This window comes from Hippopotamus amphibius, chromosome 4 (genome assembly GCF_030028045.1).
Source record: "Hippopotamus amphibius kiboko isolate mHipAmp2 chromosome 4, mHipAmp2.hap2, whole genome shotgun sequence".
NCBI classification, from domain to species: Eukaryota; Metazoa; Chordata; class Mammalia; order Artiodactyla; family Hippopotamidae; genus Hippopotamus; species Hippopotamus amphibius.
This window is the reverse complement of record NC_080189.1, coordinates 30522186-30548905: the sequence shown is the minus strand read 5'-3', so window position 1 is coordinate 30548905 and position 26720 is coordinate 30522186. Positions and strand designations below refer to the sequence as shown.

Genomic DNA, 26720 nt, shown 5'->3' with positions numbered 1-26720 from the left:
ATAAAGCTGGACCCTGACATATCCTCCTAAAATCGTCTGTGGGGTTTTCATTGCTTCCAGAGCCAACACTGTGGAGGCAGGATAATAAGCAACAATGTTCCACAGTTTATGGGGGAGAATCCTGTAGATTTTTCATGTTTTTGTCATTTTGAGATGGAGCATGGAACATCCACATCCTGTTTTCCTAGAACTATGTCCTGTGACCTCTCTACTTAAGGGCTTGGCTAGCCCGATCTGGGAGCTAGTCCTGCTCTGGTTTCTTTGTGACAGGGAAAGAAATCATTTTAATCATCAAAAAAAAAAAAAAAATCTGAGAAACTTCTAGAGATTTCTTCTCAAAAGTAGGTGGAAACCCAGTTAATATTTATGGTTCCTGAGTACATGTGCAGTTGAGAGCTGTCTCCTTTTACACATGAATATTTCTCTTTCTTCAGTTACCAGTGGTGTCACTAATAATGTTTTAGGGTGCTCTTGCTAGGGGAGGGTCTAGGAATACCCAAGTTATACCTGTTATAGTCTTTTTTCCTCCAAGGTCCCAAAGGAAAATAGAAGTTGAGAAAATAGCAAAGCTAGATAGTTCCTCTTTGTCTCAGTTTCTTCTTTTGTAGAGTATGTGTAATAATTGTTTCTACTCCACAGTGTTGTTGGAAGTTCTGTGTAAGTTAGGCATCAAACCTAAGTGTCTCTGTTGCCTCCTGCATTTTTGAAGCAGTAATGATGTAATGATCACAAACATGGCTTCTGGGGCTAGACTTCCTGTGTTCAAATTCTCTTCCCATCACGAACTAGATGGCCAACCTTGGGCAAGTTATTTAACCTTTCTGTGCTTAAAAAAAAAAAGAAAATGTGCATCTATCAGGGTATGGTGTAGAATAAATTAATTAATGGAAATACTTGGGACAGTACCTGGCATACTGTAAGTGCTCAAGAACTATTTGCCATTGATTCATTATGCTACTATTCCTTATTTATTAGTGTGGCCTTGGCGCCCAAATCCTAATGCAGTATTCTAAAGAGTTAGGCTGAGTCACATAAAGATCTCCTTTCCTTATGCCAGGAAAACCTAAGAAGCCATCATCCAAATTGGCCAGGATCTGCTTTGCATGCTTTTTCCCCAATCCAAATCTTTTTTTTTTTAATTACTTTTTATTGGAGTATAGTTGCTTTACAATGTTGTGTTCGTTTCTGCTGTACAGCAGCAATCCAAATCTGACTTCTCAGCTCTTACACTAGTGTCAGCCTTCAGGGGGCAGAAGGAACACATCAAGTAAGACCAGCACCAAAAATATTTACCTCAATGCCTAGAAAGAGCCTGTCCTGGGCCACTTATAACTGTGACAACAGCCCCGAGACAGACTGAGTGTGGAAAGAGTCCAAAGAGAGAGTGTGAGGAAAGAAATGAAGACAGATCCACCTAGGAGTGGGACCTCGTCCACGTTAGCAATCCAACTGAAATGACATAAGGGAAAAACATGGCTCCAGGCCAATCCTGATTTTTTTTCAGCTCCTTAGAGAAAGAATGATTCTACGTGGCCACACTTCAGTCCTTGCCAACTTTAGCATGGCCAACCAAATGTCTCTGGAGTTGAAGTGACCTTACTCAATCTTGTGGAAGAGCATGGCCAAAGATGGAAATCAGAGGGCTGTTCAGACATTCTTTAAAGACCAGTTGACCAACTGAGCAAATATCAACTTGCATGCAGTCATTTCAACAAAACCAGTTTACCTAGGGAACAGGCCTAATTCATTAAAAGTGAAAACATGGAACATCAGCTTGCTGAATGAACAATTCATGGAAGACTGACACACCGGTGTTTTACACCAGTTCTAAGGACTGTCCGCTGCTACTAAAGGCAGAGCCTAGGCAGAGCTGGGGCCAGGCGGGGCCACTAAGGTAAACTACTGAAAATGTGGGAAGCTGTCCTCAACTGTCAGTGGCTGCCTTTTAGGATATAGACCCAAAACTTCAATGTTTTCCAATGAAAGCTGAAATCTGGATTTTTATGTGAATTGTGCTGATTTTTGCATTTTGGCCAACACTCAAAATTAAAAACAAAAACAAAACAAACACTGTGCAGGCCAGATACACCCCATATGCAGGCATTACTGCCCCTGTGCGCTTGCAGTCTGCAATCTCTGCCGTCCACCCTGGGCATTGTCCATTAAACACTCATGCTTTTATCTTGTTGAGCGTGGCCCCAAAGCTTCACAGTATATAGTAATTTGTAATCTTGTTGAGGCACAAATTTATATCCCAGATGCTCCAAGGTTGACTTCTGAATGTGATTTACTTCACTAGTGAGTGTGCTTTGCTCTCTGCTCAGTTTCTAGATTTCAGTATGGCTTTGGGGTTTTTTTAAACCAAGCTTGAATACATAGCACCTCTCATAAAGCAATTAAAGTGTTTTTCTTTCAAAAAGGGCTGTGACCTAGCTCTAAAGTGTTGATGTCATTAAATCACACGAATGGGAAAGAAAAAGGGGGGGGAGGCTTGTGGGAGTTGGTGGAGAGAGTAGACTTGTAGATAGAAATGAAGAGAAATCGAAAAGGTCTACTTTAACTAGAAATTTAATTAGGAAATAGAGATTTGGAAGTTTGATGTGGAATTCAGCAAGGGTAACAGTAAATGGAATTTTGAATAGAAGTAATCAGCATATTTTTCAGACCATAGTAGCAAGAATTAAGCAAGGAGGATATGAAAAGATCACTTAAAACTTTTGGTTATACTTTACTTCATTTTAAGAGGAAATTGATGTGCTGTAAGGTATTTTTGAAATATTTTTAAATTTAAAATATTAAATATTTTTGAGAGATGAGGGGTAACCTTATGAATGTCAAGAAACTGTGTGATGCTTTATAAGTTAGCCTAAATCCTTTTTGATGTTTAGATCCCTTATAGATTGCTAAGGGCAATGACTTCCTGCTATTTACTATTTACTTTCATATTTCTAGTACAGTGTTCAGCTCAGAGGAGGTTCTTAATAAATTGAATGCTTTGAATTATTTAAATGTGTCTCCAGTTTCAAACATTTATCACTTAAATATATATTTCTTTCTATCAACTCTAGAAATTGTGTGTATGCCTTGGTAGTGAAGAGGGGGCATACTCAGACTTAGGAATATGAAACATACTTTGTTTTTAACACCCAAACAATGCAGTCCATAATATGAAATTCCTCTCTCTCTGCATGTTCTTATCTTATTAAAATATTTAATTGCGTATATTATGACAGGAGGTTTCTTCTAGGGTTTTAGTGTTTCCTGTGCTAGAAGTAATATCGAATGAAAACAGTCTCTGTGTTTTCCCTTTTGAATCCATATCAAAAGGTTTTGGCTGAAAATGCCAGGTGCACATTTAAAATAAAGTATTGGAATCATCATGGAGTATTAGGTTTTGGCTATCGGAATCTGTTTGTAGTTTCCTTCAAAGGGAGAGTGCGTGGGACAGGGTAGACCCTTGACACATAAGACCTGATGGCTATTACCTGGGTGAGATCTCTCCCAACTCCAAATCACCAACATCATTTCTCCTTGTTCTTTTGAACTCTTATGCTATCTTCCAGCACCTTGAGATACATCAAGCAAACAGAGAAGCTTTAGGACAAGAGCTCAGATGTTAACTTGAGTTCAGTTGTCTGGATCCTTTTGTTTGGCAGAGAGGTTTCCCTTCCAGCAGCAAGACGACTACAGAGGGACCAATAGCTCAGACAGCACAGGACTTGTCAGATGGAAAAGGACTTGATTAGTGGAGAGTAAAATTTCATAAATTTACTAATTGTCATAAATCATTCTTCCTCATCAACTTTTTTTCCCCCCTAATAATTCTTCTTTGGAAACATTATGCTCTCAAGTGAGAAATTCTAGGAAATTTTTAAAAGATAGAATTTGGAGGCATTGGATATATTCTAGCTTTTTGAAGCCACTAATAATGCAGGAAGTGACTTGTGAGGTCTGGCATACATAGTTACTTGGAATTTGAGCCACAAAAGATGTCATGTGTACAGGAATTGCTTCATTTTCTAAACTGAATTTCCATCCAAAATGGAGAAAGTTTCCCAGGTAGAACCAATTCTTTTATATATTACTTAGGTTTCTTTTTCTGTTCTTTTTTTTTTTTTTTTTTGAGAAAGATATTTCTATATTGTTTCTGAAATAATGTGTTTACTACCCTATCATTAGCCAGTTATTCATTCATCCATTTAACAAATATTTCTAAAGCGTCAATTATATACAAGTTATGCTGATACAAATTTATGTAAATAGATCAGAAAGACTAAAGGAAAATAAAACCATATAGCCATGTAAATGTTAATTTTTAAACGTTCAGGTATGATGCAAGAATATACTCTGTTGAGATTATTTTGGCAAGTAACTATGATGTATTGGCAAAGAACTTTGTTCTTGGTGGAATAGCTGAAATGTCTGTGTTATATTCTGTATTTCGAAGTCAACTCTGCTGTCTATAACCAGAACACAAATTCCTTTTAGACAAAACCTAACTTAAATTTTTCATTAAATTTTATTTTCTACCCGGCACAACTTTTTCTTTGTAAGAAAACTTATAAAAACATTTTTTGATTTTTAACATCTGTGAAAAGTAATGGTAATATGGAGGCCTAGAACAAAATGTTCAGTATTTTGACTTATTATTATTTGATTTTACAACTCTCTCATCTCTTAAAAGACTTTATAAATTTCTTTCCTCCCAATCTCCAATTAAGGCTTTATTAATTTATAAAATTAGTGACTTGAAACATTCTAATTTTAGTATTTTAAAGGAATTTTATGATATAACTTCAGATAATTGGATTTTCCCTAAGATACAATGTTAAAGTATTAGTTCTGCTTAATTAGAAAAGTTGAATTTTAATTACTTCAAATATTAACTTTTAAGTATATTCAGAATCATTGTTACTTGTGTTTTAGGATTTAAATAATTACGTTCTTTAATCTGAAGAAGTAAATGGTGCCTTTAAGAATCTGATAAAAAATTGTTTGTTTTTCCATACTCTTTTGCTGTTAGGTGGTTTGGGCGCTTGGGATCTGCTCATTTGCCTGTCTTCTAGGAAAGCTGGTGGAAAACCCTGCATATCCAATGAAGACATGTGCCTGTTAGGTTTACATCAAAAGGTAAATATTCTTTTTCAAAATGTGCAGATTTTATCAAACCTATGGATATTAACACCAGTATTTCCTGGTCCATAATGTTGAAAAAAAAAAGTTTTGAAAAATTGGAACCGTTGCATCTTTGGAGAAAGTTTCAATGGCCATGCCTTATACACTTTACCATAAAATGTTCACCATTTTTGGTTTGATAGGATCCCCTTCAACTTCAGCTGCTATCAGTAGGATCCAGTTTTACCTAGTGGGTCCCAAAACTTGACCTTGAAATATATAGCCTATGGTATGTTGCTTACCTTGGCCACCTCGTCATCCAGAGTAGTAAAGATTTTATTTACTAGATACCGGTTTTGACTTTTTCAAACTTAAGTTGATATCCTGAATTATCAAAAATTTATATAGTTTGTTATTAACTTTTGAAAATGACATCCAATATCCACTATTGTGTGTAACCTTTTATAAACGCTTCTAGAAAATTTAACTAAAAATTATCAGATGCCTACAATGTGCTAGTCACTGTGCTGGATAGTTTGTATGTGCTGTATTTTTGATAACTTTAACAAATTTGTGAGAAAAGTGTCAAAGCCAATGACTCTTTTTTCAGTAGTAAAAGAGTACTATAGCAGCTACCGTGGTCATGCGATATTTCTGTAATTGACAATGGTGATCACTCCTTCCTTCCAACTCTTTCCTCCCTTGGCCTTTAGACTGAGCACATTCTTTCGCTTCTTCTTGTACACCTTTGGCCATCCTTTCTGTGTTCTTCAGAGCCGCATTTCCTCTGCTATGCCTCTGTTCCCCAAAACCGCCCCTAAAGTGTCAACGACCGTTTGTAGTTGACGACTTCCAAATCTACGTCTCAAGTTCAGAGCAGTTTCTCAGGCTTCAGGCTTGCATGCGTAACTGCCCGCTGAACATCTCCATTTGGATGCCACACAGGACCTCAGACTCAACCCAGAGAAAGTGAATTCATGGTTTTCCTTGGTAAACTCACTTCTGCACTTGTACTTAGAAGCTCTGCAGAACTGCTCTGCTGACTGTGTGATTAACCACTCTGCCACTTCCTAAGGTAGAAATCTGGTCTTCACCTTTGAGCCCTGCCTCTCCCTTGCCATCTGCATTCTATCAATCACGAATACTAAGGAATTTAACTTCTAAATAGTTCTCAAATATCTTACCTACTTTCCATATTGACTACCTTTATTCTGGTCAGACAGTCACCATGTATAACCAGGACGATTGCAGAATCCTCCTCACCGATTTTTCTGAAACGTGTTTTCGCCCCTGAAATCCATCCGGCTCACAGTTACCAGAGTGAAAAACAGAAAACACTGAATTAACCTGATTACTTCTGTGCTTAAAATCTTGCATGGCTTCCCATCAGCTATAGGATAAAGTCGACAATATTTGCTGTGTGTTTCAATGTCCCAGCAGGAAACAAAATGCCACACTCCAAAGGATTTAACTGAAGAGAAACTAATGAAAGAGCTATTTACAGAGCTTTTGGCAGGATAGGAGAAACAAAAAAGGTTATAGGCACCCAGGGACTAGCAACATTATAAGGTTTTACCACCCTTGGTCTGAAGGAGGGTATGTACAGTAGGATGGTGTAGGAAAACCAAATAAGAGCCGGAGCCAAGAAAGAGGGATCTGTGGAAAGGAGCTATAAACATAGGCGATGTAGCCATTGCCAAATCATAGCCCTGCAGAAGAGGAAGCCAGAAAGATAAGTATTCAACCTCTCTCTGCTCCCACTTTCCAATCTCTTGCCCAGGCCTCCTACTGAGAACCCTTCTAAGTGCTTACATATTTGTTTATGTCCATTCTTTACATATGAGGACACTGAAGCACAGAGAGATTAAGAAAATTACTTAAGTCCTCTTAGCTAATAAATGAAGTTTCTAGGATTCAAACTCTGGCAGTCTGACTTTAAATTCTGTGTGCTTAACCATATCACTATAGAACCTTTTAAGATAAATATTTAGATGCTGCACTTAAAGCCTATTCTAATGAATATTCCTAAAGAATACATAAATTCTAAATGATACATATTAGATAACTGTCACTTTGGAGCATGAGTAATTTGAAGTTTTGTGAACCATGACTCATTTATGTAAACATAAATATTCAAAACAAAGTTGCTTCAAGTTTGTTGGGTACATGTTAGGATTGTCAATGACTGTGGAATGAACAAAGAAAGGGCAGCTGCTCAAATTAGGATTACTCATCAGTTTAGAATTTTGGAATTTAAGTGCTTAATGAAAATGATCTTAAGATCTGTTATAGAGGATGAATGACCAGGAGTCTCTCTAGCCAGGAGGAAAGTAACAGGAGTTTAAAATTGTATTGGTCTCTGTGATGCTGAAAGTGAAGCAAGGTCTGCTATTTGGGATAACACCAAGTTTAGTAAGTGGCGCTCTACCTCACCTTGAACAGACAGGTCCTAGTATTTCAAGAGCAGAGAAATTCGTTTCTAGTTCTGAATGTTTGTAGGATTAGCAATCCCTGAATCCGGGATGCTAGTTTTTAATACTTGGAGCACTGAGAACTACTGAAATGGCTCTTATTTTAAAGCTCTCTAGAACATTTTCAGGTGACTGTGATGGAGTGATAATTACATGTAAGAGAAATGGATAATAAGACTTCTTTTTTTTTTTGATTAGCTGGTTCCCTTCTTGACATTAATTCTCTTCCTTATGGATGATACGGAACAGTTTTCAGAGAAGTTCTGATTTTTGATAAAAGACGTGAACATCTCTACAGGTCTAATGAAGAAAAGGAACAGTTCCCTAAGATACGTGATATGTGTCACTCTCAGTGTTCATGAGTGACCAAAAAGCTTTTTCCCCTGGGTGCTTTCTTACACTTTATATAAATAGCCCAAACTCAAATGTCTACTTTCTTTAATGAGTTAATGGTATTACTGCAGTTTTAGTTTTTTTTGAGTTATAAATACTTTCTGAATGTTTATAATTAACATTATACTGTTGTTCTTATGAATGAAATACGACTCAAAATAAGAATGATTTTTTTTTTTTACTTTTGCTTCTGACAGTATGTAATGAAAACAATTTAGACGCAGATTACCACAGATTAGGATTGAAATATTTTTAAATGCACATTTCTTTTCTCGCAGTTTGATCTCAGAAATATCTTAGGGCCCAAATGTCATTATCAATTTTTTCATATGCATTCTATTCCTTTCAAAGATGCAGAAGCTTTTGTGCCAAGAAAAACAGCAGTCTGTATAAAATACACACCCACCCACGTGTGCGCACACATATATAAAGCATTCAAACCCAATAGAAAGTTGGTATATATTAAAAATGACTCTCTGGGTGGTAATAATGTGTCAGTGTAAGTTCATCAGTTGTAAGGGACGTACCACTCTGGGGGAGACGTTGATAAGGAGGGAGGCTGTGCATGGGTGGGGGGAGTGGATATATGGGAAATCTCTGTACCTTCTGCTCAGTTTTGCTGTGAACTTAAAATTGCCCACCCCAAAATAAATTCTATTAAAAATAATTATTGCAGTATTAAGCTGGAGAAGCTCATTGTATAAAAGTCAGCTAATCCCAGTGAAAACGTTTTTATGTTCCACTTGATAATGGTGCAAATCTTACGTATTTTATGATGTACATAAAAATAAAAAACACTAGCATATTGAAGAACCTTATTAGGTTTAACAATTAAAAAGTTAAAATATGTGTAATAAAGTTGATTTACCACAGCTGCAGGACCCATAGCCTTGTATGTGTTTATCTCTTTGTGCCAGGTTATTTAGTTTAACTGCTTAGCCCGGTGCTCAGTTGCAGAGTAGAATGGAGACGATATTTCTAGTGTCACGTGTCACCACAGTCACGTCATCTTCTTTGACTCTGTGAATTCCAAAGATGTGCTTTGGAGGAAAGAGCAGTGGAGGAGGTCATTGGGTGGGGTATGGGAAAGTGAGAGCAGTGGCTTCCTTTGACTTGGCTCTGGCTTTTTGAAGCAAATGCTTTGTTGACCCTGAGCCATTTCATCACTGTGACCCAAGGTCTCATATGAAAAGTCATCTCTCTGATGTGACACAACAACTACCCTTGTATCTGAAATCTGTGCAAACTCTACTCTGTCTTTGCAGCATCTACACATATTCTTCTGGCCCGTTAGTTCAGTTGCTGTTATCCACTTAACCAGGGCTCTGCGATTCCTTTCAGTTTGTAGAGGTCAGGACAGCATAACAGGGATGCTCTAAGCATCTGCAACGGCGGCACATTTACTCTGAGCCCCTCAAGAAGTGGGAGAAGGTTTTCAATAGGACCTGTGTCCGTACACAGCCTTCACTGCTACTTAGCTAATGCTGCTTCTTTTTCTGGGCCCTTCTATCGTTAAAAGAGTCTATTTAGTCAATAGCAACTGAGTGATTTTTTTTCCTTAAGTGGAGGAAAATGGTTCAAGTTTATTGACTTTTAAACCTTGTCACAATCTAATTTAGAAAGGTCCTTTGTGTGTTAACAACAACGGCAAAAAAACCCCAAACCTCTGTGATGGGTTCCCCAGACCTTTGCAGCACTCTGTCCCCTCCCTCCAGCCTGTCTTAGGAATTCTGAATTGAAAACGTCGGGATTTGGGGAAAGCCCTTCTTTTCCTACGTTTAGACTCTAAAATTGATCACTTTTGAGTTTGAGTCGTGGAGGCATCCCTAAAATCTAAAGTGTACTATACACTTTTCTCAATTCTCACGTTCACAAGAGCGGATTCTGCTGAAGCCTGGGCTTTATGTATGTTTGACCTGGGCTGAAGTTTACAGTTTGCTGAATAAACGGATAGAGTTAACAAGATTGCAAAGGTTAGAGAACTTTTAATCGATGAACTGTTTCAAAGCACTTTAAATGAATCATTTTTTAAAAACTACAACTTATGACTGAATTATTGAATTGATCAAAGCTTAGAGGAGAAGTGGTATCTAGAGACCCAAGGCTCTATTTTTACAAACGGAGAAACTGAAAAAGAAAAATAAAGTGATGTGCTCAAGGTTCTAATTTTGTTATGTGCCAGAAGTGGGACTGCAGCCCATGTTCCTGGTTCCCTCTCTTTTCTAGGGTTAGAGCTGCAGCTGAGTCCCTTTTATCCAGTCAGGCCCACAGGCCACAGTAAAGAAACTCTAATACATTTTTAGTGTAGAGTGAATGAATTTGAAAGTAATCAATAATGGCTCAAAAATGAATCTGATTTTCAAGCTGATTTACACTCAATCTTTCTGCTGGTTTTAATGAGATGTTACCATATTTGGCATTTTGGGGAGATTTAGTTGAGAATAGCTAATCTGTAAATTCAGAAGAGGAGGGAATTAAGCTTGCTTATATCTTTTCTTTATAAATTAAAAGATATGTTTGAATTTATGACATTAATGAAGCTTTCTAAGAACAAATTTTTGTTAAAAGAGAGTTTTGTGGTGACTGAGTTTTATATTTGAAAGCAATAAATACCCTTCAGTATGAAGTGAACACTATAAATGCTAACAGGTTTAGCATTGAATTACCACTAGACGTCCGTGATTCAAATCACCGAGGGCCTTTGGAACTTGGGAGTGTAGTTGATTTTGAGGAATGTTTAGTGCTGTTTTTTGGCAAAGCAAAATCTGCAACTATCAAGTTAGTAGTGTTGCTCTATATGCCATACTGATATAAATTATGTCCTTTTTTTTCCTAGCAAATATCATGGCTTTGAAATATATCAAGGTTTTAATAAGTATTCCCAGATATTTTGAAGATTTCTAACGACATGTTTTTATTTTATGTTATCAAACAAACCACTCTCTTATTTTGGAATTTAATACTGACTTCCAGATATTTGAAAATAGGGGGTGGGTGGTGTAGACGATGCTTCACATCTATACCCTGTATGCTGTTTGTGTTTTCTTTGCTTTAGGATTTATGAATGCCTAAGTCACTAGAATCTTTTTTATTCCTTTCAGGTAAACATATTACCAGAAATACAACATCAGCTTTGCAGGAAGGAAGGATTATGTCAACTAATTAGAAGATTTCCAGGTAATCTTTCATTTGCTTCCTTATGCATAAACCTGTGAGATACATAGGCTTCCTCAGCAGACACCAACTAAGGAGCTATCAGATCAGCGTACTAAGCTCCTTTGTTTATCAATTCCACTATCACAAACCTTCCAGAATCCACAAGGTTTTGCCAATGGGAAGACCTCGATAATGAGGAATAACATGAAACATTGATATTCTTTCTTTTAGTTTTGCCTTCTGACTTTCTAGATGAATATTCCCTTTTCTTCTTATATATTCGTCTTCAAAATAATTGCTGCTTCACTTTTAAGGCAATTATTTATAGTACTTCTTATTTATATAAAACTTGAGGTTTTTAAAAAACGTATTTCTTTATGATTAAGTGATTCCGATCTTAAATTTGTTCCTTCTTTCTGAAGTTCTCTCAATTTGTCTTGACAGCTTTAGAAATTTGGGACAAAAATTACCATCTTGCTTCCTCATAGAATCCCAGAGTGGAAAGAACACATCAGATGGCATATGAGTCTTCATAGATGAAATTATAGCCTACTTGAAAACCAATCAGTGAAAGAGTCTCTCCGATTTCTAGTTTAAAACCCACTTAATGTTTAACAACTTATGCCCCTAGAAAGTACTGTACTGTATAACTAAAATTTAAGTCCACATAGTTTTAATTATGTTTTCTAAAATTAATTTGTGTATGAGTTGAATCAGAAAACTGGTATCTTAACCCATCAGCTTTTCCATGGGGTTTCTGCTTCTACAGCAAACATGAACCACACTGGTATGTCCCATTTTAAAGGCTACAGTCTTCTATTGTCATTTACCAAGGATTAAAATAAAATAAATGTCAGCAATTAAACTTTCAATTTAAGATTTATTTAAAATAAATAATAGCTGTATAAACCTGGTTCTGCAGTTATCGTTTTATATCACAGTTGTAACTGACTTCCTAATCTCTTTGTTTTGTTTTTGTAAACTTTAGCTGGATAGTTTTTTGTTTTATAAAAAAAGCTAATGTTTTTGTGAAAAGCAAGGAAAATAATGATTCCCACTAATACATTATAGATAAGAATCTAGGAGTCCTTTAGTTAAGGTAATCTGAAAAACATTTGTTTACATTTTGAACAGAGCCTACATACTTCTTTTTGGTTTTTGTTTTGTTTTAATTTTAATTTTTTTTTGGCTGCATTGGATCTTTGTTGCTGCATCTCTAGTTGCAGCAAATGGGCGTTTCTCTTGTTGCAGAGCAGGGGCACTAGGCACGCAGGCTTCAGTAGTTGCGGCTGCGGAGCGCAGGTTCAGTTGTTGTGGCTCGAGGGCTCTAGAGCGCAGGCTCACTAGTTGCAGTGCACGGGCTTAGTTGCTCCTCAGCATATGGGATCTTCCCGGACCAGGGATCGAACCCGTGTCCCCTGCACTGGCAGGCGGATTCTTAACCACTGAGCCACCAGGGAAGTCCAGAGCCTACATACTTTTAAAGTATGTTTTTCTTTGTTGCTGTTTACATTTCAAGATAATAGATTAGCATTGGAGTTAGCAGAACAGAATCATAATAATGCAAGCCTGTTTGTAGCCAGAAATGGATTATTAGTTTTAAAAATTTCCCCAAACAGCTCTTACCTAAGTTTATATTTTGCTTCCATAAAATGAAAGTTTTTTTCTGTCTTTTTTGCTTTAAACATTTTTTTTTTCCTCAAGAACATCTATAAGTTCTAGACATATGTAGTCCTGTCTAGTTTGTAATGTTCTATTTATCTCTGTGACTAACAAGGTAATTTCATGGAATATACAGGCTTTTTAATGGAATTATTTCTCCTATAATAACATTACAGGAGAAATTTCTTATATGCATAGCTTTAAAGGAATATGTCTACAGCATTGTTTTCTGATATAAGCTTTATAAACAATAGCTTATGTTGGAACTGGCTATGAATATACAGTATACAATATAAAATCAGTATTCACAAGATTAAAAAATACGTTATTTGTTGTGAATACTGAATATTTAATATTGAATACAGATTAGATAGCATCATGCCAGTACCTAAAAATATTTTAAAAGGTAAAGTACTATTAAAAAGATAGCAAAACTAAACATAATACTATATACTTTAGCCATTTTATTTAAAGCCAAAGTGGCCCATGCCGTTTTGAGCTGTGTTTCATTTAGAGACAGGCAAAACACACATTTTGAAACCAGAGATTTTAGCTCCACCAGCTATTAACTGTGTGAGTCACAGTTAGGGTGTTGTTGGTTTTTGTTTTTGTTTTTTAATCTGTAAAGTGAGGATAGTGAGACCCTTTTCTCATACTTAATTTAAAAAATATAGTCTACAGGTATGTCCATGCATGTGGGTAATTTTATTTGAAGAATGAAGAGTATCATATACTATACTAACACACAGTGCTGTAAAATGGTAACTGGATCATCCTAGTTTTGAAAAGTCCAGCAACAGGCCTTTCAGTATTTTCTCTCTGTATATGATTGATTATCACTACAATTTTATGTCTCTGTCAAAAACTGTGAAGAGTCTGAGATTTCACCTACTTCCAGGCTCACAAGTCTGCCTGCCACAGTTTCATGGGAGCTGGCAGAAGACAGGAGACTCCTGGGTCAGAGACAAATGGCTTCATTATTTATAGCAATAGCAGCAGCCAGATTATCTGCATTCGCACTGGTTCACTGACTCCCAGCTGCCACGGGGCAAGTGAAGAGGGCTCGGTGGTGACACTTGTACACTAAGTGGTTTGCTTTTCAAGAGCAGAACTCCGAGCTTAGAGAGCTTGAATGTTCTCAACGGTCAGTGAGTATGCCTGCCCTTTGCCCCAGAGAGGCACATTAGTTTTGTTATGTTGGACAGAAACTTCACTTTGCTCCGGGGTAGATACCATCTCTATCTTTCAAGGCTATCTGCTGCATAAATATCTTTGAAAAGATAGTTCCGAACAGATTGTCAGTGTCTCTGTTTGCAAACGATGCAAAAAATGTGAAAGATGCATGGAGAAGTATCTCCTAACCATTTCAGAGAAGAATACCTGACAGGTTCTAGCTCTGACGCTTAATCAGTGCATAATTCGCAGCAAGGTTTAAAGCCTGGTTGTGCTTCAGTTTTTTTAATCTATAAAAATAAGACGTTTGGCAATGATTAATAACGCTGAGATTCGGTGATTCCACTGTGCCTTTTCCCCATATGGACGTGCTGTCCTAGGCTTTATCTCGAGCCGTAGGTAGAGACAGGGATGCTGTGAAAGGAGGGATGATCGTCCTGGTAAATGTGAGTGGGACCTTGCAAGTGTGGTAGGACAAACAGAGTTTGGGCCAGATGCAGGGGAGCATTTGAAGACAGCGTGTAAGACTAACACAGTCTGTTCTGTTCCCTAGCCATGCAGAGTGTACCTGCCATTAGACCTATGACTCACATTGAAAGGCACAAATCCATGGAATTTTTACTGGCAAGCCCAAAGATTTATTTTTACCTTGCCATTTAATGCTTTGGTGTTTGAAAACAAATGTTTCATAATTTTTCATTGGCCTAAACTTTTTGCTAATGGTTTTTGTTGCTTTTTTATTGTTTGGTTATTTTTGATAAACAGATTTTTTTTCTATATTTGAGATATAGGTACAAAACATCAGGGAGATTGTTTTCCTTGGGTGGTTGTTTTTGTTCTCTTTTATGCCATCCAAGAAGCCCTGGTTAGGAGTGTGCCAAAGTTTTGGCTATTACTCGTTCTTTCCAGTAGTTTTATCTTCATTCTGAGCACTGGCTTTTATGCGCAATTTGAAATGTACCCAGACTTGTACTCAAAGATAGCATTTTGAACATTTTAGGATCTCTGGCCTCATCTTTTTAGTAACATGTGAGTACATAAAAAAAGAAAAGGAAAACGATAAATAGAATTTACACATTTTGTTCTATCTAAACAAGCCTGGACTTTAAAAAATTATAGATATTTACTACCAAATATAAAATATATCTTTAAATAACATAATTGAACTTACTTTAAAATATTAACCAATAATAGTTATGTGTCTCACAAGGAACTGATGACTGTTTTTAAAATTCTAGGTCTAAAAATTTCTGTTTATCGTATGATATCAGTGAAGTGTTGTCAGGGAATCAAATAGCCTAGCTTGAAATCAAACAAAGCAACATGGAAATTGTCAATGCTTAATACCATCTGAGGATTTTTATTGATTTCATTTTTTGCTCTCCTCTGCTAGAAGGAATGTGCTCCTTCAAACAAGAATACGGGAAATGAGATTCCCAGTGTTAAAGAGCATTGGGAACTTAGCTCTGTGAGGCAATCAGGCACACTTTCAGAGAAGACCAGAGTTTGCTTAATCTCTGTGCTCTCAAACGCTGACATCCCCTCTGTGTGTCCTCTGAATGGTCCTTCATGCCACTATCTTTCCAAAGACTTCCGCCTCTGTCCCGCAGGTGATTATATCTTTTGTGTAAAACATTCTTTCCCCACGTAAAACTCTCATCTCTTTAGTATGACTGACTTCAGCTAGGTGATAGCAGAAAGTAAGCTGATGGAACTAATTCACACTAAATTATACCCTCACTCCAGTCATAAGCCTCTTAGATGTATTTGCATTTTTATAAAAGAAGTTTGCAAACCCAATGAATTTCTAATTGGTAGAATTTCTGGAAGTGCATTCAAATTCCCATTCACTTCATCAGCGAGTGGTCCACTCCCAAAGCTTACTGAATCCATCTACTTTTCTCCATCTCTACCATGACCAGTCTCATCCAAGTCAACCTGCTTTCATACACTTCCCACTTCTTTTCTTGATCCAGTCCATTTTTGACACTATAGCCAGAGTGATCTTTTCCCCCATCTCTTTCAGAAATAAAACAAATTTATTAGGCCTGCTCACAGCAGTCTTCTAAGGACTGAACAGTGAAGCCCAGGTAGCTAGCTGTCTGATGCTCTGAATTGAGCTGGGAATAGATTTTATCTAGATCAGAAGTCACACACCCAAATGTTCACAAGAGCCTGGCATGGGACATAAAAAGTTTGTATCAAGTACAGAAGCTTGAGAGACCAAATAACCTGCACATTTTCAGTATTTGGCTTGTCATCAAATGTATAGACTCATTAACATAAGGCATTTGGGTTCCAAGAAGAGAAGAGGAGTTGAAGACACAGGAAAGTACAAGGCAGTACCATGTGGTATCATCCAGGTAAACCTCAGCAGAGTGGCCATGTTGGAAACATAAAGTTCTCCCATGCTTCTCATCCCTGTAAAATTCAGTTATCACTAAGATTCAGATCCCATCCTGCGGCCTTGTCCTTCTCCCACTTCCTTATCCCTGTACTTCTCTCCACTCCTTCCTCTTAGCACATGTTTGCATTTCTCTAAACCCTTGATAACTCCACCTTACATTTTCCTCACAAAACAGTAACTTTGCTAATCCCTAAGGACAGTGAAGCTGGGTGTTCTACTAAAACCTTAATCTCTGGAGTTGGGAGGGATTTGTTGGCATCTCTCTTCCAGTCCTCCTTGCTTTCATCTGTCAACATCCTGATCATTCAGAATATTCAATAAAAAAATCACAATCTTGGTTAACTTCTTCTGGAGGCTTCAGATCTGCCATCATTCTTGTCAGTTTTGACATCCACCCCAATGACCCTTTCATCCTCAGCGCTCTTTGATCTCATCAAATCCATGACCTTCGTTTGCCTTCAGCTTCAGCCTCCTGCCTGTGTAGCCTTGCTGATTAGTAACTTGCATCACAGACAACTACATCCATCTCTGAGACTTTAAATGAATTCACCACTTTATAATCATTGTGTTTCTGGCTTTTTTACGCCTTCGATGCTCTGAGCCTGGAACCTCAGATGTCACTTTTGGTACCCTTAATTCTGCTACTTTCTCCAACCCCCTCAGTCATATTTGGCCATATTTTTTTTCCTACCAAGGCTGGACCACTTAGTCTGCCACTTGAAGTATTCCCCTACAAGCATCTGTATTTTTCTTCCATATCAGCCCTTAAGCCACCAATTAAGAAAAACCCTACAGTCTGACTTTTCTGCTCCCACACAATAAACACTGGAGAAAATTACACAAGTTCGCTGTTCTCTTTTCCGAGGATGTCCTCCTCACTTGCTGAAAAGGAAATAATCGTACAACTCCTGCAATTGTCAGCTCAGCCACCAACCACCAACGCAACTGGCTAGTGGCCTCTGAAGCAGCCTCTCCTAATTTCCCTTTACTTGTGAAAACACGTTAAAAATTTTAAGAACTACTCCTATATAGAAAGTATATATTTCTACTTGCAATATAGAAAAATATAGGCGGAATTACCATGCATTCTAAGGCTGATGGAACCAAATTGTAGTTCTTAATGCTCGGTTCAATTCAGTTTAGGTAGAGAAGAACCTCTCCTCCGTGATCAGGATGTATTTCCAAAGAACAGTCAGCAGAATGTGCTGATGGTTTGGGTGTGGTTTGTAAAAGAATGTTTCCTACAGCTTTAGTAAACCATCAGTTGGGCTAAACAAGTTAGATGCCGGGAGTTTACATCTGTCATTCAACTGTAGGTCTCAGAAAAGTAAACCTCTGAGAAAAGGACACATTGCTTCCAAGCTGAACATATTGTTTTTCAAATGAAGAAAATATGAAGAAGAAAATAAATATTCTGGTCCACCAACCCAGAGATAATATTTCATATTGAAAATCTAAACCATTGTTACTCAGGACTGCCTTCCAAGTGACGTCTACCCGATTTGCTGAGGCAGGTTTACACTCTTTCCTCTTTGTTTCTATTGCCCCCGTGAAAGCTTCCATAACAGCCAAGTCACAGTGCATCTTAGTTGTATTTGTAGGTTTGTCTCCCTACAAGGACAGAGACTCCCCGAGAGCAGGGCCTTGTTAATTCATTTCTCAAGTTCAGTGCATGGGCATAATTGCTGGTATGTAATAGTTCCTCTAATATTTTTTAAATGAAAGACTGGAGAGGATGCTAACGGAGGGGGTTAGAATTGTGGAAGGGGAGCCCTGCTGATCATCAGAGGGCTTTAGCCATGCTTGGACAGATTTATCCATTTACTCACTACACTAGCTCAATATTGAATTGGTGCTATGAGGCAGAGAACAGCACAGGAGAAGTAGAAAATACTGTTTCCGTCCTCCAAGATACAATTACCCATTTTGAGTAATAAGGAATTTGCATCTATGAAAGAACTAGAGAACTGTTGCCATATTACACACACAAGGCAGAAAGACATCAATAAATTATGTGATGTGGTACCCACGTCTAGCTGATTACCATTGCAGCCGAGAGACTGGTCACCTTGTTCCTGTCTAAAAAGAACACCCTTAACCCTTTCTCACATTGTTGGTTATGCTTATTCATGCAGGCTGGAGATGGACATGTACTTCTCATGGGCAGGCTTGTATTTTTATACCATTTCAACCCAAAAGTCTTTAAATATTTGTCCACCATTTCTTTACAGGGGAGGATAAGGACTCACTGCCAGAAGGACGAAGTAGGGAAACAATGGTGAGAGGTGTCTCTCTTTACTTATCCGGTGATGTTTTACGACTTCTTATAGATGAGCTCTCTGGGCAGTTTTCTTCATCTTAATTGTCCTGCATTCAGGACAGAGGAAATAAATCCAATACTTCTTGCTGACTATTGTTGCTTCAGCGTCTTTTTCTCTGTGGATCCTGTGAAAAGCAAGTGAAGATGTCTGAGATGTGGCCAGAAAACCTAAATCAAAAAGAAAGAGCATTGATGTCTGTTGCTGAGCATGTGAGGTGGATTATTCTTCTTTTTTAAGCCCTCAAAAAAAAAAAACCAAAAAAAACCTTAAAACCTTAACTTAAAGAAAAAAAAAACTCACAAGCCTTGTGTAACATAGGAAGAAATGAAATTGCTTTGATTGAAAAAGGGTAGGGTCCTTTGTCCTCATCTTTACCTTTTCTTTTCTTCCTTTTGGTGGCCCCCAGAGGCCACTTCCCACCTGTCTGACCCCTAAAAAGCCCCAGAGAGTTCAGCCTGGGAACCGTGACTCTAGATTAGGAATTTTAGAATGGAGGGCATGAACAGCCGTCAGTGGAGGTGGAGTCTGTTTATCAAGCCTGATTCTATTTTCAAGCGTGAAACTTTGCAGAAATGCTCTCTTTCTTTCCTGTATCCTGTTAAGTGTTTTGGCCACCCATGAGAACGAAAATAGAAATCAGATTTTAAAAATGATCAGATATGCATTTTTAAATTCTTTTTACCTTTCTTTTTTATTATACCTTTATCATGCTAGTGAGCTACATTCGTTATGAAAAGAAGAGAAAATACATAAGCAAAAAAGCAAGAAAAAAATGGAAATTTAGTGAAACTACCTAACTTTCCATACCTTTCCTGTTCATGAATAATTTTTACATATAGAGTACTATGCAATTCAAGTGTGAACAAATCATGGCATGTTTATCAGTGGAAAACTATGAAGACATTAAAAGTGATAGAGGGACCTCCCTGATGGTCCAGTGATTAAGACTTTGCCTTCCAGTGCAGGGGGTGTGGGTTCCATCCCTGGTGGTGGAACTAAGATCCCACATGCCTTGCAGCCGAAAAACCAAAACATAAAAGAAGCAATATTGTAACAAATTCAATAAAGACTCTAAAAATTGCCCATATTAAAAAAAAAAAATCTTAAAAGAAAAGTCATGGAGATCTACATTTATTGGCATAGAAAAATATTCACACTATATTGTTGAGTTAAAAATAAAGAGGAGTAATCCCAATATATATATTACATATATTTATATTGCTATACAATTTACCTATTTACACAATATCTATGTAAAATATGTTAATAATATATTTTGTTTTAAAAATATATATTTGTATATATACCTATGTATACTAATTCATTTAGTACTCACAATATCTCCATGAGGGAGATATCATTATTATTCCTATTTAACTCAAGTGTAGAGAAATTAAGTAAAATTTTCAGTATTACGCATCTAACAAATGGTATCTTCGCATAGTCAGTATGAGTCTGGAGTCTGCTTTCTTAACCACTTCACTCCTCCAAACTCCTCCGGGTGGCATTCAAGGCCCGCCACTGGCTGAGGTCCCTACATTTCTCCCTGATCTCCTGTTGTGTCCCCCAACCTAACTCTCTGCTCAAGCCAAGCCCCTGCCGTCACTGTCCCTTCAACACCAGCATTACTGCCGGCCGCCTTTTCCTGCCTTTACCCTAATGACCTTATTTAACTTAATCATCTCTGTAAAGACTTTTTCTCCAAATGCAGTCACATTCTAAGGTACCGGGGGTTAGGCCTTCAACATGAATCTTGAGGGGATACAATTCAGTCTGTGACAGCCGAGGAAGAGGCAGGGAACTGTGATTGGCAGTTCACCACATGCATACGGTAAGAGGAGACTAGATCCCCAAAGGAAGAAAGATACTGGACAGATAAAAACAATGAATGTGTGTTATTATAGGTTTTTGATAAATATTTGTTGATTGTTTATGATAAAGCCCATGGAATTCTTTAGGCAGAACAAATCATTCTGCCTACATGATTCATTTTAAAGTAAGGGGATATTCCTGTTCCCTTCTCTTTCTTACTTTCTACTGTGAACCCCAGTTCTCACGTGTTCTCAGACCTTTCTCTGCTCTCCAGAGCTAGCTAATATGAGAAATTAATTCGTTCTGCTCTACTTTCCTCTCTCAGGTATATCCTTTTTTTCATTGAATATACTTCAACCCAAAATAATAATTTTATGGGTAACAATTTTAGGGACCATTGCAGACCAGTCGGAATTTCATGGAAACTGTTGAATCATGCAAATGCAGCGATCACCTACTGAGGCTGACCTATCTGTAAAACTGAGCAGTCTGCCTGTGAGCCATAAATCTCTAAAGGAACTGACCACAGACACAATCAAACAGAGATTTTGAGAAAACGATAGCATCGTCTTGCTTCATCCCTGAAAATGGGGGATAACAATTTCCTTTTCATTACAGCCTGTTAGTTGTAAACTACATCATTCTTCTTGCCATTTGGCATATCTTAAAAACTAAGAAGCAAGCTTGTCAGTGTGCCTGGGATATATACTGTGAAGTGCTTCCTGCCTGGCCACTGGCAAGACAGGAGGGAGGGTTCGGCGGAGGCTGGTAGCACTGGGGTGTGAGGGTCAGTGTGAGCTTTGGGAGACTCACTTTTTCTTTGGGAGAAGCTGGATCGAGCTCAGCGACCCAAAGGTGCTTCTTGCTCTGGTGTTGCTCATGACATTATACTTTGCACTTTTGGCATCGGGCCAGTGTGACACGGACAACACATCTATTTCCCAGTAAACATTCGGCAGCTCCTCATCTATGAGGCTGTGCTAAAAGACCGGGAAGGTGAGAGGGAGCTGACTCATCCCTCTGCTCTTTGGTTAAATGGCCCTGACCTTTTAAACTTGAACTGGTTTGATGAACCTTTACATTTCTGGTGCGTGACTTGTGTACCTCCTGCCATCGTGTAGGTATATGTATTTATTCTACTTAAAGAGTTTGTTATCTTGTTCCAAACACTGGGACACACAAGGGGCAAGACTGCATAGCATACTTGTGACAACATGTGTGATTCTGATGATTAATTGTGATTTTCAACAGACCATAAAGGAAGAGGTGATAATAGAGATACTCCCTTTTGTTGTCCAAATCTTCCCAGCAAGTCCCCATTTACTTATTTCTGTGCTAAACATAGGGGAGTAGCATTTCGTTTAAATGGTACCAAAATAACTTGTTAATACACGAACAACTTTAAACAACAGAACTGGGTTCCTTTGCATTACATAATGAAAACTCAGTAAACTACACTTGTGCTTCATGAATTTGTTTATCCTGTTTGCCCAGCCTGCATTTGTTAATCAATAATTTGTTCCTCGCTGTGTGGACACGTTCCATGACTCAGTATTGCCCTCTAAAATCAACTCTACCATATTCGTTTGCCTTTTGCTCAACAAAGACATCGCCCAAGCAGGGATTGTGATGTTTTCCCCATATCACTTCTTCCTGAGCCACTGGCTTTGCAACAGAAATACTAGCAGAGAATCTGAAATCTTGGTAAGATGCCTCCCCAAAACACCACTTCAAAATAGATGAAAAAGTCTTACAGAAATGGCCAAACTTTTTTTTTTTTTTTTTTTTTTTTTTTAAATTTATTATTATTTTATTTTATTTTTTTGGGGGGTACACCAGGTTCAATCAACTGTTTTTATACACATATCCCCATATTCCCTCCCTTCCTTGACGCCCCCCCCTCGATTCCCCCCCACCCTCCCTGCCCCAGTCCTCTAAGGCATCTTCCATCCTCGAGTTGAACTCCCTTTGTTATACAACAACTTCCCACTGACTATTTTACAGTTGGTAGTATATATATGTCTGTACTACTCTCCCGCTTCTTCTCAGTTTCCCCTTCACCCCCCGCCCCCTCCCATACCTCGAGTTCTCCAGTCCATTCCCTGTATCTGCTTCCCTGTTCTTGTCACTGAGTTCATCAGTACCATTTTTAGATTCCGTATATGTGAGTTAGCATACAATATTTGTCCTTCTCTTTCTGACTTACTTCACTGTGTATGACAGATTGTAGTTCTATCCACCTCATTACATATAGCTCCATCTCATCCCTTTTTATAGCTGAGTAATATTCCATTGTATATATATGCCACATCTTCTGTATCCATTCATTTGTTGATGGGCATTTAGGTTGCTTCCATGTCCTGGCTATTGTAAAGAGTGCTGCAATAAACATGATGGTACAAGTTTCTTTTGGGATTATGGTTTTCTTTGGGTATATGCCCAGGAGTGGGATGACTGGATCATATGGTAGTTCTATTTGTAGTTTTTTAAGGAACCTCCAAATTGTTTTCCATAGTGGCTGTACCAACTTACAGTCCCACCAACAGTGCAGGAGAGTTCCCTTTTCTCCACACCCTCTCCAACATTTGTTGTTTCCAGACTTTGTGATGATGGCCATTCTGATTGGTGTGAGGTGATACCTCATTGTGGCTTTGATTTGCATTTCTCTGATGATGAGTGATGTTGAGCATCTTTTCATGTGTTTGTTGGCCATCTGTATGTCTTCTTTGGAGAAATGTCTATTTAGGTCTTCTGCCCATTTGTGGATTGGGTTATTTGCTTTTTTGGTATGAAGCTGCATGAGCTGCTTGTATATTTTGGAGGTTAATCCTTTGTCCGTTGTTTCATAGGCAATTATTTTTTCCCATTCTGAGGGTTGCCTTTTAGTCTTGTTTAAGGTTTCTTTTGCTGTGCAAAAGCTTTTAAGTTTCATGAGGTCCCATTCGTTTATTCTTGATTTTATTTCCATGATTCTAGGAGGTGGGTCAAAAAGGATGTTGCTTTGATGTATGTCAAAGAGTGTTCTGCCTATGTTTTCCTCTAGGAGTTTGATAGTGTCTGGCCTTATATGTAGGTCTTTAATCCATTTGGAGTTTATTTTTGTGTATGGTGTTAGGAAGTGTTCTAATTTCATTCTTTTACATGTTGCTGTCCAATTTTCCCAGCACCACTTATTGAAGAGGCTGTCTTTTTTCCATTGTATACTCGTGCTTCCTTTGTCAAAGATAAGGTGCCCATATGTGTTTGGGCTTACTTCTGAGTTCTCTATTCTGTTCCATTGATCTTCCTTTCTATTTTTGTGCCAGTACCATACTGTCTTGATCACTATGGCCTTGTAGTATAGTTTGAAGTCAGGAAGCCTGATTCCACCAACTCCATTTTTCCTTCTCAAGATTGCTTTGGCTATTCGGGGTCTTTTGCGTTTCCATACAAATCGTAAGATTTCTTGCTCTAGTTCTGTGAAAAATGCCATTGGTAATCTGATCGGGATTGCATTAAATCTGTAAATTGCTTTGGGTAGTACAGTCATTTTCACGATGTTGATTCTTCCAATCCAGGAACATGGTATATCCCTCCATCTGTTTATGTCATCTTTGATTTCTTTCATCAATGTCTTAAAGTTTTCTGCATACAGATCTTTTGCCTCCTTAGGCAGGTTTATTCCTAGGTATTTTATTCTTTTGGTTGCAATGGTGAATGGGAGAGTTTCCTTAATTTCTCTTTCTGCTCTTCCGTTGTTAGTGTATAGGAATGCAAGAGATTTCTGTGCATTAATTTTGTATCCTGCTACTTTACTAAACTCATCAATGAGTGCTAGCAGTTTTCTGGTAGAGTCTTTAGGGTTTTCTATATATAGTATCATGTCATCTGCAAAGAGTGATAATTTTACTTCTTCTTTTCCAATTTGGATTCCTTTAATTTCTTTTTCTTCTCTGATTGCTGTGGCTAACACTTCCAAAACTATGTTGAATAACAGTGGTGAGAGTGGACACCCTTGTCTTGTTCCTGTTCTTAGAGGGAATTCTTCCAGTTTTTCTCCATTGAGAACAATGTTGGCTTTTGGTTTGTCATATATGGCTTTTATGATGTTGAGGTAATTTCCTTCTATGCCCATTTTCTGGAGAGCTTTTATCATAAATGGATGTTGAACTTTGTCAAAAGCTTTTTCTGCATCTATTGAAATGATCATATGGTTTTTATCCTTCAATTTGTTGATATGATGTATCATGTTGATTGATTTGCGTATATTGAAGAATCCTTGCATCCCAGGGATAAACCCCACTTGATCGTGGTGTATGATTTTTTTAATGTGCTGTTGCAGTCTGTTCGCTAGTATTTTGTTGAGGATTTTTGCATCTATATTCATCAGTGATATTGGTCTGTAGTTTTCTTTTTTTGTGACATCTTTGCCTGGTTTTGGTATCAGGGTGATGGTAGCCTCATAGAATGAGTTTGGGAGTGCTCCGCCTTCTGCAATATTTTGGAAGAGTTTGAGAAGGATAGGTGTTAACTCTTCTCGAAATGTTTGATAGAATTCGCCTGTGAATCCATCTGGTCCTGGGCTTTTGTGTGTTGGGAGATTTTTAATCACTGCCTCAATTTCTGTACTTGTGATTGGTCTGTTCATGGTTTCTATTTCTTCCTGGTTCAGTCTTGGAAGATTGTATTTTTCTAAGAATGTATCCATTTCTTCCAGGTTATCCAATTGATTGGCATATAGTTGCTTGTAGTAGTCTCTCATGATGTTTTGTATTTCTGAGGTGTCCGTTGTGACTTCTCCTTTTTCATTTCTAATTCTGTTGATTTGCATCTTCTCCCTTTTTTTCTTGATGAGTCTGGCTAATGGTTTATCAATTTTGTTAATCTTCTCAAAGAACCAGCTTTTAGTTTTATTTATTTTTCTTATGGTTTCTTTCCTTTCTTTTTCATTTATTTCTGCTCTGATCTTTACGATTTCTTTCCTTCTGCTCACTTTGGGGTTTCTTTGTTCTTCTTTCTCTAGTTGTTTGAGGTGTAAGGTTAGGTTGTTTATTCGATCATTTTCTTGTTTCTTAAGGTAGGACTGTATTGCTATAAACTTCCCTCTTAGAACTGCTTTTGCTGCATCCCATAGGTTTTGGGTTGTTGTGTTTTCATTGTCATTTGTTTCTAGATACTTTTTGATTTCCTCTTTGATGTCTGTAGTGATTCCTTGGTTGTTTAATAGTGAATTGTTTAGCCTCCATGTGTTTGTATTTTTTGCAGTTTTTTTCCTGTAATTGATATCTAGTCTCATGGCGTTGTGGTCTGAGAAGATGCTTGATATGATTTCAATTTTCTTGAATTTGCTGAGGTTTGATTTGTGACCCAAGATGTGATCTATCCTGGAAAATGTTCCGTGTGCACTTGAGAAGAAAGTGTAGTCTGTCGTTTTTGGATGGAATGTCCTATAAATATCAATTAAGTCGAGATGGTTTAATGTGTCATTTAAAGCTTGTGTGTCTTTATTTATTTTCTGTTTGGATGATCTGTCCATTGATGTAAGTGGGGTGTTCAAGTCTCCCACTATAATTGTGTTACTGTCGATGTCCCCTTTTATAGCTGTTAGCATTTGCCTTATGTATTGAGGTGCTCCTATATTGGGGGCATAGATATTTACCATTGTGATATGTTCTTCTTGGATGGATCCCTTGATCATTATGTAGTGCCCTTCCTTGTCTCTTTTAATAGTCTTTACTTTCAAGTCTAATTTGTCTGATATGAGTATTGCTACTCCAGCTTTCTTTTGACTTCCATTTGCATGGAATATCTTTTTCCATCCCTTCACTTTCAGTCTATATGTATCCCTTGGTCTGAAGTGGGTTTCTTGTAGGCAGCATATAGAAGGGTCTTGTTTTTGTATCCATTCAGCCAGTCTGTGTCTTTTGGTTGGAGCATTTAATCCATTTACATTTAAAGTGATTATTGACATGTGTGTTCCAATTACCATTTTCTGAATTGTTTTGGGTTTGTATTTGTAGGTGTTTTCCTTTTCTTGTGTTTCCTACTTAGAGAAGTTCCTTTAGCACTTGTTGTAAGGCTGGTTTGGTGGTGCTGAATTCTCTTAACTTTTGCTTGTCTGGAAAGCTTTTGATTTCTCCCTCAAATCTGAATGAGATTCTTGCTGGGTAAAGTATTCTTGGCTGTAGGTTTCTCTCTTTCAGGACTTTCAGTATATCCTGCCATTCCCTT

At 37.7% G+C, this 26720-nt stretch overlaps 1 protein-coding gene across 1 annotated transcript in view; it reads left to right on the top strand.

The window, feature by feature from the left end:
* Positions 1 to 26720, top strand: part of CPED1 (cadherin like and PC-esterase domain containing 1) — a 270311-nt gene that overhangs the window by 48499 nt on the left and 195092 nt on the right. Inside the window, exons 4-5 of the mRNA XM_057732280.1 lie at positions 5024 to 5130; positions 11081 to 11156. Coding sequence (XP_057588263.1) covers positions 5024 to 5130; positions 11081 to 11156 — 183 coding nt within the window. The remainder of the gene's footprint in view (positions 1 to 5023; positions 5131 to 11080; positions 11157 to 26720) is intronic.